The sequence below is a fragment of the Lonchura striata genome, chromosome 5 (assembly GCF_046129695.1).
Source record: "Lonchura striata isolate bLonStr1 chromosome 5, bLonStr1.mat, whole genome shotgun sequence".
Lineage (NCBI taxonomy): Eukaryota > Metazoa > Chordata > Aves > Passeriformes > Estrildidae > Lonchura > Lonchura striata.
The window spans coordinates 38,813,473-38,830,572 of NC_134607.1; the positions used below are offsets into that span (position 1 = coordinate 38,813,473).

At 38.8% G+C, this 17,100-nt stretch overlaps 1 protein-coding gene across 2 annotated transcripts in view; it reads right to left on the minus strand.

The window, feature by feature from the left end:
- YAF2 (YY1 associated factor 2) overlaps positions 1 to 13,010 on the minus strand; it is a 48,824-nt gene extending 35,814 nt beyond the window's left edge. For both annotated transcript variants that reach the window (XM_077783476.1, XM_021545297.2), the window contains exons 1-2: positions 12,792 to 13,010; positions 12,536 to 12,661 (exon numbers count right to left, since the gene is read on the minus strand). In XM_077783476.1, coding sequence (XP_077639602.1) covers positions 12,536 to 12,661; positions 12,792 to 12,817 — 152 coding nt within the window. In that variant the 5' untranslated portion in view covers positions 12,818 to 13,010. The remainder of the gene's footprint in view (positions 1 to 12,535; positions 12,662 to 12,791) is intronic.
- Positions 13,011 to 17,100: the final 4,090 nt, after the last annotated feature.

Genomic DNA, 17,100 nt, shown 5'->3' on the forward strand with positions numbered 1-17,100 from the left:
CTGAGCTTCAGAGAAAGTCAGTCAGCTCCTTCAACTAATCACTTAAGTGTTCCTGAATCCCACCTTCCTCTTCATTTGCTACTTACGAAGGACAATTGCTTAAAAAGCAACCTTCTATAAATAGATGATTGTATCCCTCTCTCATTCATGCTCTGCAGATTTCATCTCCTTTCTATCTGCTCCTTAGTTTCTAACTGAGCTGACTCAACTAATATTTTTTCAAATGGAATTCCAGCATCATTCTTATACTAGTATTCCTCCTCCACCAGCTTTTGCTACTCAATGATTTCACAATATCCAGCAATGATTTCACAAATGCCTTATAAACATTCCAAACCCTGATAAAAATCCTGATTTGCTGATGTTTGTTTCATACATATCTTTTCAAAATCTAAACAGAATACAGTTAAGGGCATTAAAATCTTGTTGAGAACAAAGTTGAACCATTCAAATTCTACTCTGTTCTTTCATTACTACACTGGGTCATCTTGCAATACAAATGTACAGACTTTAAATATCTTATAATTTATTTGAAGATCATTTTCCACTCACATCTATCCTAAATATTAATGCCTCAAGAGGCTAATAGAAATCTGATATCCACAGTAATACTCTAATTTCCATTTTTCCAGTCATTACTGGAATGTCAAGAAAAGCTTATCTTCACATACTTTCTACTTCCTCATCATATTCTAGCTAGTCTCTACTAAAATCTCCTCCACCACGTCTCCTCATTTCTCTAAGGTCCACATTCTCAAATATCTCTTAACACACTAACTATAGCAATTAATTTTAAAATAAAAGGTTGTTCCTAATCTTGAAAACAAGCAGATATATACAGGGAGACAAATAGAAAGAGGCATGATTTTACAGTAAGCAGCTTTTTAAACAAATTGAAGGATGTGAAGAAGTGGTTTTAAGCAGAACATTTTTCTAAGGTGTGAATATTCCTGCAACATAGTAGAACACCTTCACATAGATATGAATGTTTTGAGCAATTCTTACAACATTGATTTCAGTAACTTTTACAGGGCACATCTATAGGTGAGTACTGCAGCAATATTAGAGTATGAAGCTTCCTTTGCATTTTCAAAAAGACATTAATTATGCAAAGATCTAACTCTTAACTTTGTAATAGCGCTTAGAGAGCTTTTCACTCATCATATCACAGAACAGGTTGCAACCAGCAGCTTTGGAATGTGACTTTCCATGATGGATCAATGATGCCGATTTGGATGGCAGAACATCTAGATGGCTCCAGAACAAACTAAAGATATTTCAAATTCAGTTTCTACAACAAGTAACATATTACCCTGAAGTAAACCTTCTTAAAAAGTCAATAAACTTTTCTCCCATCCATTAGCCAGGTTTTTTTGAGGGTTACCTCCCTTCTCACAGCCCCATATACTGATAACAAGTTACTGTATCAAGCAAGCAATTAGCATTTCCAATTCCTCAGACATGTTTTCACTCTTTATCAGACTGAAAAAGTCTTTCTGCAGAACAGGTACACTGACACTAGTGATTTTTGTATCTATGTCCCTTCCAGAGTCTTTTTCCTGAAAATGTAACTGATTTTATGGACAAAAAAAATGTAAACAATGTTATCTAAACATTGACCTAAAAATGTACCATATACAGCTATCTGACTCTTCCCTGGTTCGAGCTAACCTCTGCCTCTGAAGAGCTTAACTTCAAAGAGACTGCTCTTCTCAAGCTAGGAATTGACAAAAAATGTTGGAAGGTTGAAGCCTACACTCGTATAAACATTGAAATAGTACTGACAGTGTTAAATAAAATAAACAGGACCAAATTAAATTTTGCATCACAATCTCACCAAGCCTTAAAATGCAAAAGAATTTCCTAGGTATTGTAAAGAATTCAGGTAACAAGAAATTATTACCTGAATTCTTTATAATACAGAAAAAAAATAACTACAACCAAGATATGCATATATGTATTAAGGCACTGCAGCAGCTGTCCTAAAGTAATAATGCTGGCAATCAACAACCAATTTGACACAGAGTGGCAGAGTCTTATTAAACTTTCAAGTAAGAAGGCAAAACCTTAACTGTTACATTTTAGGTAGTTCATTCCAATTTATGCTTAAATCTGTACCATTAAGGTATAAGTATATGCAATCAGGCTGCACAGAAACCAAGCAAAAAGTTCCCTACCTTTTTTACTGATCTTTCTTTGTGCTTCAAGACAATGAAATTTTCAAGCGTTAGTTTCTGACAGTAAACACTTAAAAGTATGCAATGTTTTTTAAACTACAATAGTAGAGGGACTAATGTAAAACACTAATTCCCAAATATTAGAGAATTTGTACACCCAAAATGCACAACAGATTTTAGTATATCCTTCCATATATTTGCAGACTAGTAGCTACAGCGTTTCAGACTTTATTTTCTTCTATCAGGCAATTTTTCAACTAACTTAACATTTTCTTCTAGATTTGATACATAAATAAAAAAAATTATACAAAAGCCAAAATTTGCTTTTTAAAATTACATTTAGCTTTTTACTGACTATCATATCTACTCCACAATCTCTTTCTTCAGCACCTTGTACAAGAGCTTTTAGGCTCTGCCAAACAATACTGCATAACAAGTTGCTTTTTCAACTTCACTATAAATCCAGCACAAACCTTTGTTCCATTATTATTGCTGGTCTTTGAGATCAAGTTCCAGTAAGCCACAGATTACCTTCTAATAAAAAAGGCTTACATCAGTGACAATTAAGCACATCAGTGGTATTATTTAAAGCGAACAGGAAATCATCAGGGACACCGTGTATACTAAGTAGTATTGCAAATGCTGTGGCTAGCTAAATCTTGCAAACTGTGTTCCACACAGAAGCAAGCAACTCATGTTGTGATGTCACTGCTGATTTTGAATATTTAAGTCTTGTGAAAAGTAAAAAATATTTCCTACTGCCAGGTTCTTGTAATGCAAGTACAAGTTGTTAACAATTAAATTAAATCACTACTGGGAGAAGCAGTCTTTAGGTTCTGACACAGATCAGCTCACTCTCCCTCAGTCATCAGTACTCTATTAAGCTATTCATAGAATAAAAACTATCAGATTAAACTACATTTAGCTTGCTGTGTCACATGAATATGCCCTTACTAATCACCACAAAAAGCTATCTTGTGAGAAGCTAGTCTTTATTGCTACATTGAAACAGCTCATGATTAAATGCACCTTCAACACTTTGCTATCAAAATTATTTTTTCTCATTACCATTACTTCTATCATATGCTAGAGTGCTAACAGGCCATTTCACTGCCTCCGCAAATAATGCAAGTGAATAATTATGACAGTGCAAATGATGGAGCTAGTGGTCTTTATGAGAAAACATGATATAGATCCATCTGCATATAGCAGAGTAGCAATGCAATTCCTACACATCCTATGTATATTTGAATTCTAACTTTCAGGCAGCTCTGATTTGTGCTTTCATATTCCTAGCTGTTTTACAGTATGAATAATTTACTTGGAATTTATCCAATCAGTGCATTTCTAACAATTCCATCTTTCAATAAAAGCTGATTCAATTAGAATAGACTCACATGACCCATATGGTTTTATCAGTCACTGTAAAAATGTGGAGAAAACTACCCCTTGAGGAAGTGTCCCTATTTAATCATTCCCGTAAAGGGAATGCCCTATTTTCCACATGAGGCCAGCAAGTCTCCTGAAGACAACTGGTACAGTGCACAACAGCCTGCTCTAAGAAATCTCTGTATCAGTACCTTTAGAAAGACAAAGTTCATCTTCATGGACAGTTTTCAAAGTAGCCATCAAATGTTAGTTCAACAACCAGTTAAAAGGCTCCAACTTCCTGCATATTGTTGTTAGAATTCTTCCCCATATGCCACAAGCTGTGGTGCACCAATGCTCAGTGTAACAGCAATACTGAAAATACCCTGCTTGAGAAACATATTGGTATCAACTAATTTATGCTTCCTAGATGACAATGAGCTACATATGAGCAGGGGTCAGGAAGCTCAGTGTCCTCTAAACACCCTATGAGAAGGTAGTATTTGGGAGTCTACAGAAAAAGAAGTGGTTACAGTCTCCTAGACCCCTAGATCCTTGGGATTCATGGGGAAGTGACCTCTTCCAAATGCCAATCCCACAAAGGATTGGATCCTTCACACTGCTCCTCTGACCCTTTCCTACAGAAACTATGAAACTCTCTTACACCTATGAAAAAAAGCATGCAAAAGATGAGGATAACAATGATGCAGCAGCAGTCACTGTTGCACTGAACAGGGCCAATACTTGGCACAGCTAGTTTTATCAAACTGGAAGGAGCTTGCTTCTGACCTATCCTATTTGTTCTGCACTGCAAGTATCATCTTCCCAGAAGCTGGCAACAATCTAGAACTTCTTCCATTCAGAGCCAACCCCACAAAGATGTCCACCTTAAGTAGAAGAAAAGGCTACACACTTTCCCTAAAAAATCAAGTCTTCATAATGTTCTTCATTAAGACGTATATTAACCTAAAAAGATGCTACAGAATGAATCGTCACATTCTCTTTTATCCTTTTTACTCAATTACAAAATTTCTAGTGCATTTCCCTAATCACAGATTTCAATGATAGACATAACAAATAACTTTCGTTTCACAGCATGTACCAAACCAACTTTTTTCAGCTTTTAGACCTGGGAACTCTATTCCCATAGTGAATTTTCAAACTCCTATTCATTCACACAATTTTTTTCCACTAGGCACTGTCATATGAGCTATATGGTACAGGTGAAAGTACATTCAAGCATTTTGGAAAAGTTTAAAGACAGGTTACAAATCTTCAGTAAATTAGAATAGAAAAATTTTCAATTGCTTGTTTCGTCCCCACCCCTCAATTCCTAAGAAAACAAGAAAAAACTTGTAGCAGAAATCATGGTCATATCTTCTATTCTTCAATCTGACTTTTGATGGAAAGTTTGCCAGCCAAAAGCTTCCCAACAACATTCTGCAGCTGAACTCTCCAAGTTCAAGCCTGCTCTACATCAGCATACCACATACCAGTGGAATGCACTTCAGAGAACAGACAATCCTCAGGATCTCTGTCCTACTTAACCAGGATAAGCCACTGTGTGAAAGTATAAAAATTGAACACTTAGTATTTTGTTCTAACTCGCCTACTTCAAAAGTATCTTGTAGCCAAGAAGACATCATTTGATACTCCAAGGATGTTCTGCAAAGCATACTGCTCATTCTAACCTGATTTTCAAGATGAAAAATACAGATATTCCTATCAAGTTTTAAAGGAACAGACACAGTGAGCTGTCACAGCAATCAAGGAAAAACTGGAAAAAAAGGGGCAGAAAATGCAAATTTTCATCACTTTACAAGTGATACAAGAGCTTTTTACCAGCTAATCTTCTCTTTTAACATAGTTAATCTTATTTTAGGTGTTGATTCAAATCCTAGTAGTTTTTAGTCTAGGACAGACAATTTTCCCTATAAAACTCACATAGAATAAGAATACCACTGGTGGCACCAAAAATAAAGATGACAATTCCACAAAAAAAAAAAAAAAAAAAAAAAAAAAAAAAAAAAAAAACCAGCAAGCAAAGCTACATATATCAAAACACACACTACTTATGCCCCAAAGGGAAGTACTTAATCGTGGGAAGAAGGCAAATACCAGATGGCATAAAGTCTTCTTTGCTTCAGTACCCACACAAAAGTTTAATTCCATATAACCAAATTAAACAAGGGAGTATGAGTTCAAGCTAGAATAAAAGAAACAGACCATTGAATGTTATTTATGGCAGTCAACAGCCTCTAATGAAATTCACCCTTAGAAAAAGATGTTTAGCAAATACAGGAAAGGTGAAAGAAGCCATCAAGTACTGCAGAAGTTAAAAAAAGGGGGAAAATCCTAAAATGGGCAAATAAAAACTTCTATATAATTCAATTTCAGGAAGATACTAGAAAGAAATTATTTAAGAATTGGGAGAATTAAAGGATAAAGCCAATTGGTTTGACAGTCTAATTTCTTTCTTTAATGGTCTAGTAGCACTGCTGACTAGGAGAAAAGAAGTACACATTGCCAGTCTTGATTTGCAACACAAGTCAAAAATATATTCTCCCACTTAAGCTAAACCATGATGAGGACAAAGCTGTGCAGATGGAATTTCAAAAATTAAGTTTGCTTGCTTAATAGCTCCCAACAACCAGCTGTAGATATATTTACATTTATCTATGGGGTGGCATTTATAGTGAGGTTCTACAGGGATATTATTCAAAATTTTTAATTATAATTTGGACAAAAATATAAGGAATAGAACAAGAATCAAGCCGAGAGATGGTGAGAACTATCTGACAAGACAATCCTGCATGAAGGTGACTCAGAGTTAAAATTATGAATTCCAAAAAAGACAGCACAAAGCACAGCAGACCCCACAACGACATGAAAAAAAGCCCTACTTAAGTAACAAGATGAAAAAGGATACCAGGCTGCAGTGGATCAAGTAGATTACAATTTTTATGAGCTTCTTAGAGTAACAAATTAAAACACCTGTAAGGTTCAAAATTACAAAGATTTAACGAGATTTAACCTTAAAGAAAAAGTCTTCCTACTCCTTTCTAAAATACAGACTTGATTTTCCTTTGGTTGGCTGCCCATTGCATTCTCTATTGCCCATACAAGCTCCACCCATGAGGAGCACCTAACAGAGCCACCCAATCAATAAAAATTAATTCATTGTTTTATAACAACATTGAAATTGAAATGTGCAGAATTCTTAAGTTTCACTATATTTTTCAGGGAAAACAATTCCTAAATAAATTCCTAAATAATTTTAAAGGTTACTTTTAAAAATTGTTTTTAAAAATAAGACAGAAGTCCAAAATGACTGGATTACTCAATGGCTATCGACAGAGCAAAAGAACTATTTATTCTTGCTCCTCTTCATAATTAAGCCATAAAACTTGTAATATACAATCCATATTTTGCCAAGCTCTGTATGACTTTTCCACTCACTTCATTTCTGCATATATTTCCTTCTCTAAACTACCACAAGTAACGAACAGTTCTTGAGTCTGTTGAGCTTGATTCAGTCATGTATTTGTTAAATCAGCATGACAGGCAGTTCTTCCTCTTTTTCTCCTTCCCAACCTTCCACCCGACATGCACGCGCATGTGCACACACAGAGGCTGCATTCTGGAAGGCAGAAGAGTCCGTAACAAGCTGTTGTGAAACAGACATGTTAAACCAGATAGACAAGAGAAGTACCAATTCTCTGTCCTCAGCAGTATTGCATTTCAACAGAAATACAAATACCAGATTTGATTAAATGTAACTGATTTGTGCTTATAAACATCCAGATGGTACATGACTAAACACATTGCACATGTTTTCTGAAGAAAAATGACCTTGATAGCTAAGTTTAAAAATTAAACATTTTATTTATGAGTCTTAAAGCACAAAACAAACTCATAGCAGTTCCAAGCAGAGACATGTATCTCATATTTAGGAGATTATCAGATATGTTTATAAAATACATTAGCAGGCCAAACTCTCAGGCACAGTCAAGGAACATCGACCAAATACCATGAAAATATACAAAGATTCTATCCCAGGCCCTTATATCTCACACTCCGAGGTGTCTGGTAGGATTTAAATTTGGCTTTTCATACCTTAGCCCATGAGAAAAGAATGATTTAGTGATGAAGATCAATAGATCATAGAATGCAGAAGCCATGCCCCCATTTGTCTGGTTATATATTATCTCTATTTCAGCAGTAAAGGACATTAAGAAGTATAGATCCCAAATCCACAAAAATTCATCCTTACTAAATTTCACATTATGGCTATAAATTTCAGGGTCTATTTTATAAACTATATCGCATATAAGAGCTCACTCAACCTGTGTTAAAAACAAATTATATCCAAATTAAAAAAAAAAAAAAAAGTAAAAACCCACAAAACTTCACAGAAGTCATTTGTACCTGTCTCATCTCCTTATTCTCCATTTCCCCAGGTAAAAAAAAAAAAAGAGCTTGAACAGCCTGCACTAAGACTCAGATTCATTGATATGTCTTTTTTTAATTCAAAGCAAGTAATGAAAGTAGTTCTAAAAAATAAAATAAAACCATAACAATCATAAAATACATGTCTGAATAACAAATCTTTCCCTACTACTAGCCAAGAGAGTTTTCACTATTATTCACTATTTTCACACTTAGTTTTACTATTAGTGAAAACATCCTTTATCCTTAAAGGGCCACACTTACAGCTCCTTTCCCTAATTTAAAAATCACAGAATGTTATCAAGTTTGAAAAGGAGAAATTGATCACATGTCCCTGCATCGGTTTTTTGTTTTGTTTACACAGTAGAATATCATTACAAGCACTTCAAAGTTTAAAAAGCCAGTATTTGCAGTTTCTCCTGTAGCTCTCACTATACTGCCCTGGATACTCATCATTCACATTGAAAGGAGAAGTGGTTTGTAACAGCATGGAAAAAAATAGGATCCTGCAACTAGAGATCAGACCACATGCATAAAAAACACATGAAGGAAAGCAAAGTGACAGGTAATTTTAAATCTGGATGCTATTGCTAACTGAATAACAAGAGCTTTAATAACACATCTGAGGAAGCTGAAGCAGAGAGGTGACAACAAGGCAGTAATGCAGCCTCCTAGAAGGCAGCAGATAGTAGGAAACATGCACTCCTTTAGAGGGAATACCAATCCTCTTGTGTACTTCTTCCCAGCAACACAAACTCTAAATCTTCAGCTTTACAACACATCTAAATTACAGTGACTAATGGTGTTAGCTGACAAGGAAACCAAAATCCAAACATCTATTGAAGGACAGACAAACTGGGAGAAAATACTCGCTGCAATAGGGTCTGTCCCAAGGATCCAGCCCAATTCTTCTAAGTCAACCAGTAATGGTAGATGGTGCCATGAAGAACAGAAGAAAGAAATGGTAGCTTGCCAGTGGAGCAACTGTCTTTTGACAAAGCAGTAACTGTGAGAGTCAACCCAAATTCAGCAACCCCATTTATAACCTCCTCAGGAGCCATATAATTCCCTTCTGTGTTTTCAGCATGCCATCATTGCCCCTGTTGCTTTTAACAGTTCCAGTCTGGGCTTTTTCAGTTCTTTAGCAAAGACTTTTCTGTACAGCATGAGTGACAGAGGAGGAATTAAGATTTTTCAAGTCATTTAGTCTCAGCAGAACTTAAATAATTTCATGGGGCAAGGAAATCAGACCACTTACTTAGCCTAAAGACTTTTTCTCTTGCCAAATTACAATGGCTTTTGCAAACAAGAAACCTCCTCAAAAAGATCATACAATTTCTTTATAATGGAAACTACTAGACAATCTAAATACAGAAGTTGCTACTAGTTCCCTCTATAATACAGTACATTAGGGTTCTATTCAGTATTCCTTACTTGTGCTTCTAATGAACTTCAGCAGGAGATTTGTTCAAGAAAGCAGTAATTATTACGGTCCTATGTTCCCTACATCTATGTAACATCTTTCATCTACAAAGATTTCAAAATGTCTTAAAGGTCACACATAGAAAATTACTATACTCAGTGCAGTCTCCTATCAAGAGGAACATAGTAATTTCTCAGTACCCAAGCAACAAAACAGCACCATTTAAGTTAGAAAGTAAATACTAAAGCTGTGTGTACATGGAGAGTTTAGATCCTCAGTAACATTACCAAACTAACATTGGACAATAGCTGTAGGGTAAAAGATAGAGGGATATCCATCTGGCAGATAGGATCTTAGTTTTACATCTGACTTATGGCACATCTAGCTGGCACCATGCTGGGGCACTGCTTTTAGACCAGAGAGTGCCACCTTGGGAATCAGTTACACCACTTCCTGCAGCATCCAGGACTTCCCTTGGGACATCCCCCTCCAAGGACAGCCCAGTTTAACCATACAATGCAATACTGCCATAGACAAAAAGTTAATTTAACTCCATAATCTAATCTGCTTTCAAAATTCAGTCTAAAAATAAAATATAATCAAGAAATTGTAAAAATTTGCACTAATCTTAACAATTATATCAGTTACTAAAGAACATAATCCACTTCTAGCCTCTGGCACAAAAGATAACTCTTTCAGAGAGAAGAAATTATTCAACAGTGAAAACACCCACAAAACCTACCCATACCTGAAAATATTTCTGGAAAGGCAAATGTGCACAATCAGTATTAAAATAAAAAAAGCTTTAATCAACTTTGCACCTGATTTCCAGTGGCCTTCAAATCCACTTAGCTTCAATACAATTGCCTGTTTTTCCACCTGCAAATCTGGTCACATTTAATGAACTTTTAACATGCAGAATCAGGTACACATTTCAACAAAAAGAAAGAGATTGCTCTGAATTTAAAATAAAGGTAGCATTTTACAATGTCTTATAGACAAAGCTCTAATCAGTAAAAAAAGCCACAGTTAAAGCCTTTAAGCAAGAAGCATTGCACAGCAACAACCATGCTGATGCAGCACCTTAATCTAACATCAAGCTTCAAAATGGAAGACTAAAATAAATAAATAATGCATTCTCAGTGCCATCAAAACATGGTAGCATCGTTATCCTGCCCCATGTTGATGAAAACCATTTTGTCCTATAGGCAACACCAACAAATGCTTTTCCAAGGTAATCATTTGGTCACTTGGACTCCAGAGGTCTTTAGGGAAAAAAAAAAAAAAAAAAAAACAAACCCACAACAAAAAACACAACGAAAAAAAAACAAGCACCCAGATGGCCTTTTGTGTTTCTTTGGCACCCTAATGATTCTCTTCATGGACACAAAGGTCTCCTTACTGGCTCAAATCATATATCAGAACTGGAGACAAAAGCTGCCTGGCCTAAAACTTCAACTTTTATCTACCTCATGCCATGTGTAAAACTTGGATTTTGCAATATGAAGATGCAACCCATCTAAATCTTAGGGGGAAAAAGAGTCCCAAAGAGTCCCATAAACGTAATCAGGGACACATTGTTATAGAGTTTAAGTAGAGGGGGAAAAAAGAATCAACCTATTGACTACAGTTTGCATACCAGGTCACTGTCAGGGAGAAAGTGGAAACTAAAAAAAGAAAAAAGACAATTTGTTGAAAAATTATTTTAAATATTAAATATTCAAGCAGGGAAACTCGAAGACAATGAAAATATTTGTTTCTCAGAAGAAAAAAAAAATTTTAAGTTTCAATGCTTTTATCCAGCTGAGCTTCCAAAGCAATAAAACATAATTTTAAACTGAATTTTCTTATGAAACTGATTGGATGTTAGAGGCTTTTTGCATTATGTTTTTAAAGCCTTTGCATTAATTCATCAGTCTTATTTTGCTGAACGATACCAATCTGTACACATCTCTCTGTGATATAAACAGAATGCCATTGTTATAACAGGAAACCATAATATATGTGACAGATGCAATTCCCTCCTGTCACATTTACCTTACTGATTTTCTTTGTTAAAAAACAAACAAACAAAAACATTCAACTAATATTCACAACTGAAGTTATGAGAAGTCCTTCCAATATTCATTCTGGTTTTCAGAAGTCAGGGAAACTAGCTCCAGAAATAAAGAATAATCATTTTTATCGAGTAATTGGACCCAACGTTGCCCTTACGATTTCAATCATGTAACATTTATTGCAAGTCATACTCATCACTGCTTTGACCAATATCTACAATGTAATTGTGGCTTTTGATAGGATTGCAACTTGATTGCCATTTAAACTTCTCTTGCTGATGGGATTAACCCGTAGGTATGAAAAGGTAAGAAAGGATTCCTGAGCAACCTTCTATTAGCATGCATAGCTACAAGTGCACTCAAGTTCGTTTGTAAAACGCCTCCATTCCCCAAGCACACATGTTTAGGCCACCGGCAGGTACAGGAACCAGTTAATCTACAGCAAGCTTTGTGACTGGTGTACAGAGGAAAGGTCCTCCTGGGAAGTCACGGGTACACACGGAGACAATTCCATAAAGCGCAATTCAGCTAAAAATTTCTCCTGAACACTGAAGGGTTATAATCCACCCCCTATAGCCCTCGGAAACCTGCATGGTGATGCTCTGTGATGAAAAGCAAATTAAAATAATGCTACCAATAATAATCAAACAAAGGGGTTATGTATGAAGCAAAGTTAAACTCACAGGAAAAAAATTAAAATAAATTTTTAAAAAATTTAAAGGGTGACTGTCTTAGCAGGCACACCCTAGAGGACAGTTCTTGTTCGTGAGAGGGCACAATACCTCCAGGGTTAGGCTGTGCAGGCAATTATGCCCTTCCTGGTATTTATTATTTCTGTTTCTACACACGCCGGCGCAGCGCTGGGTCAGGTTCACCGAGGAGCCGCGGCCGGCGGAGGCTGCGTGTTCCCGCCCCCACTCCTGAGAAACGAGCCCCGATTCCTGTCACGGCCGCCCTCCCTCTCACCCTGGGGATGCACCGCGGCTCCCCCGGCCCCGATTCCTGTCACGGCCGCACAGCCGCCCCCCGCCGGCCCCGCTCCCCCTCCGCCGGCGACCCACCGTGTGGAGGTGCCCTTCCTCACGTCGCACATCAAGCACTTGAAGGCCTCGGCGCTGTTGCGGAAGGTGCAGACGCTGCAGTCCCAGTACCCCTCGTCCGAGGAGGGTTTCGGCTGCCGCTTCGGCCTGCGGAGACACACGCGCGCCAGGGGCAGCACCGGCCGCGACGCGCCCGCCGCCCCCGGCGCGCCCCCGCCGCCGGCCCCGCGCCCCCGGAGGGCGCGGGGGAACGAGAAAGCGCCGCCGCTGCCCCTACCTGGTCGGGCTCTTCTTGTCCCCCATGCCGGCTCCAGACGCGTCCCGGCCCGGCCCCGGCGCGGCCCTTTGTGCGTTTGTCAATAAGGAGGAGCGCGGGGGGTCTCCGGGCTCTCGCGGGGACCCGGGGAGGAGGAGCCGCCGCCGCAAGCCCCAGCTGTCGGGGAAACTCCCGCTGCCGCCGCCGCCTCCCCGCTCACGTGTCCCGCCGCCGCCAACCAGCGCGCCCGCAGGCCGCGGCGCCCGGCGGGCCGCGCACGGCGGCAGCTTCGCTGCGCGGCGGCTCGGGCGCTGCGAGCGGCGGCGGGCCCGGGGCAGCGCGGGGGCTGCTGGGGGCGGCGGGCGGAGCGGGGGCGGCGCCGCGCCGGGGGCGGCCCCGGCGGGGAGGCGGTGCGGATGGGCAGAGCGGCGCGGTGAGTGACTGCCGCCGGCCTGCGGGCTCTTCCCGTGAAGCCGCCCGTGTTGTCGCCCGAGGTTGCTCGCATTAGCGGCTGGACCGTCCTGTGCTTCCTCCCACAGAAATTGCTCCGGGCAGTGGTTTACAGTAAGAAACAAACGCGGATAAGCTGAATGCGAACTTCTGCCTAGAAGTCTCGGTCTAAAGCATCCCGTTGGCCTGAGGCCATGGGAGATCACCCTGGGTATCAATACAAAACCTGGAGAATGGTGTTGCCTTGTCCCCGTGCGCAGGGTCCTACTTTTGCACTTAAAAGCTTGCAAGAACAGCGTGGTTCTCATGCACCATAGCAACCTCAGACAGGACACGGGTGTTTATCACCTCTATTATCAGAGTGCACCAGAGTCCAGTCACAGACTAGGATGCCATTTTGCAGGGTGCTGTGCAAATAGAACAAAGAGCACATGTCCTAGGAGCATAACAAAGACAGCAGCTAGACACACAGGTAGAGAGCAGAATGCAAGAAGACAATAAAATTATACCGGTCAGCATCTCAGTGCCAAAGCTATTCCTGCTGCATTGCCAAGAAATTATGGGATTTCCATAACAAAATATGCTCAAATTTCGAGTTTTACTGAAGTGTATGAAGACACAGACGTGTTTAAAAATTAAGCAAGTGGACAACAGAGAAACTTTCTGATTTTGAAGGCAAAGTTGTCAAGATAAATTTCAGCTAGAAATACTAGGATAGAGAGGGAAAATGTAGGTAAAGCACTTGACACATTAGGGAAGCAATTAAAGACCGCTTAACTGGGATGTAGCATTTATGCAAATGAATAACACTTTTACGAGATTCACAGTTTTCTCTGTCTCTCTAGGAATGCTGTGTGTCAGCAACTGGAAACCTGTCCACCTTCCACTCTTGCCATTTTCCTCACCTTACGGTTCTCTTTCTATATATGCCTCACCTTTCCTTTCCTTTGTCTATTGCAATTTCTCTTTAGGCTTCTCATGCAGTCTTCTGTAAATTATGAATAAAATGTACGGATTGCACATCTGAGGGTGAGGCATGCCACGCACAGACAGCTGGCCTGGGCTCATGTGCATTTAGTTAGACATCTACATGGACTAGGAGCCCAGACCCAGCTCTCAGCAGGAGAAACAAGCTCATGCTGAAGGTGATTGATCTGATGCTAAGACAATTGTCTCACTTATGGAGACTATTTCTTTCCATTGACTATAAAGAGTACTTTACACCAGTAGTCCAGAAGCGGATGTTTAAAATTACAGAATTATATGAGGTATCCCACCTGTGCTTGAACCTGACCTTATGTAGAAATCTCTTGATGGAAAGCAGTAGAGAAACCTGTCTCCTTTTGCCCTTTTCCACAGCACACTCTTTCTCAGTCACTGTATAAACAAACATTATTTCCCTACTTTTGGAAAGTAATTATTTTGATATGACTGCTTTCTCTTGACCTTTCCCCTGTCACAGCCTACTTTCTCTATACCAACTGTGGGAAACGGAATTTCCACTTGTGGTTTCAAAGTGCCTAGATATGTTTTAATCCCTCAGGAACCATTCTTGGAGAGGACCATGTATAATCAGGAGGAGGAAATGCAACTGCCATCCATAAATGTTATCCCTAACAAAAGAGTAATCTTTCTGGCTGTTGTGTTCTAGACCTTCTGCTTCAAGGTCATCATGCAAATGACCATGACTAAAAATAACCATGTTTTCCCAGCAGCATTGGGCTTGTTTCCCCTGAGCTCCAACTAATCTTTATTTTGGAAGCTGAAATGTGGATGGTACATTCAAAAGTTCAAGTGTATGGGTCATGATGCAAGTCACAGTGGCCATGGGTCTGTGCAAGTGTGGGTCTTATTCTTCAATAATCCTGAAAAGGAAAAAAATACTATTTTCCTTGCATCCTTGTTCTGTCCTCAAATAGGAACACAAGAGGAGACCACTGACAGCATCAAGCCATCCCATGTCATCCCTGCAACTGAAACAGTGATGGAAGGCATTACTTAGCAGCAATGCTGGAAAGCATATGTAAGAGGTGTGTGTAATAGCCAGATACTGAAGAGATTCAGGGGGACTTTGGTAAACTGAAAAAGTAAAAAATTCCATACTCAGATACTTTGTCATCCAGTGGTATTCATGTAAACCCAGAAAACTCATCTGTCTTTGCTAAATGTCTGTATGGCACATGATCTAGAAACTTTGAATGACAAAATTGATGGCATCAGTATTAGCAGTCTTTTAAAAAATGTTTCTGGGAAAGAAAAGGGATGAATGTACTATAATTTTAGATATCCTTAAATTTTGACTTTGTCTGGTACAGTTCTTCCAGAGCAATTATTTGCCTCCTGTTTTAATTCAGCTGAGTTAATGTAAACACATTTTTGAGACAGAAGGGATGAGCAATATAATTGTATCTTTCTACATCAGGCATCACTCTCTAGTTAGTGTTTGTTGTCTTATTATCTTAAAATTTATATTTTTTGTAGCATTGTACAAGGGAAATGCTCATAGTATGATTATGATATTAAAAATCATATATGCTGATAGCTATTGGAAGTTATGTATTTCGGTGTATGGTATAAATGTTCTGGCATTCATGACTTCTCAGCTAAAAGTTTATTCATAGTAAAGAAGATGTGAAAGAGGATGGTAGAAATTTTTAAGTACCTATTGTGTAAAAATTCTTACTGCAGAAAAAATTACAGTTGTTCCTAAAAAAAGGTGTTCACATACAAGGTTATTAAGAACAAGCTAGTGCTGTGTAAATCCATACAAAGACTTGCCATTTAGTCAATACTTGAACCATCACTGTGCACAGCAAACTTGTGCCAGTTGCTGCATTATCAGCATCTTGAGCAATTAAGTAATCACTTTGTCACTGCTTGAGCTTAAAAAACTCTCCATAAAGATGATTATCATTATGTTGTAGATAAACCACATTTTAATCCCTATTCATGAAAAGGAATAGCACATAAGTATAAAATTGTACTAGAACAAATGCATGTTATTCCAGCACAGTGTATCTGTTTTGCTTGGGTTGTGGTGGTATAATAAAATTAATACAATGAAATCAATTAATGGGAATTTGACTGGCAAGGGGTTTTTTGGAATGCTAGGTAGAGTAAGGCCTGAATCCTGGCTGGGTTTCTATGTGATACTAGGGTGGGGAAAAATTGAAAATCAGAGACAGTGAAAAGTGAAATCTGCTTGCAGACTCTATAATAAAGACAATAAGATTGGTGACAGCAAGCACTGCCCCTCCAGCCTATGTTTGCTCAGCCTTGGGAGCAGCCCACTGACTACTCATGCTCCTCTTACTAGAGTGTGGAGGCAGGAGAGCGAAATTCTGCTTTAGAAAGGGCCAGAACAGAGAGGGACCACATCTAAAATACTTCATGACATCAGAGAGCCTAAAAGCTGTTTTAAAAGAGTTTTCACTTCCTTGCATGTACAAGTTTGATCTAAACATACTGTATATTTTTTAGGGAATTATAGCACTTATGAGAGTTGATTCATCAGCATATCCTTCAGGTTTCACACAGAGTGGCTCTGACATCAGCAGGGATATGCTGTCATGAACCTTGAGTAACATGGTGGTAATTAAGTCCAGGAGTCTTTCTAGGGTCATAATTTGACTGTATGCTTAGACAAATTTGGCTCCAAATTCGTCAGAGGATTGTACACAAAACTCTTGCAGGTTAAAGCACAGCAGCAGTAGTTGCGCATATAAGATCAATAAAAATCTGATCACAATGGGTTTTTTTTCATATTTGTCCTCTGTGAACTGGAATGAAATTATCAAACCACTTACTTTCAGGTACCTGGTAATTTTCAAGTAATTAATTCATTAACTGCTTACTTGTCATTTACTCTTCTAGTTTGGAC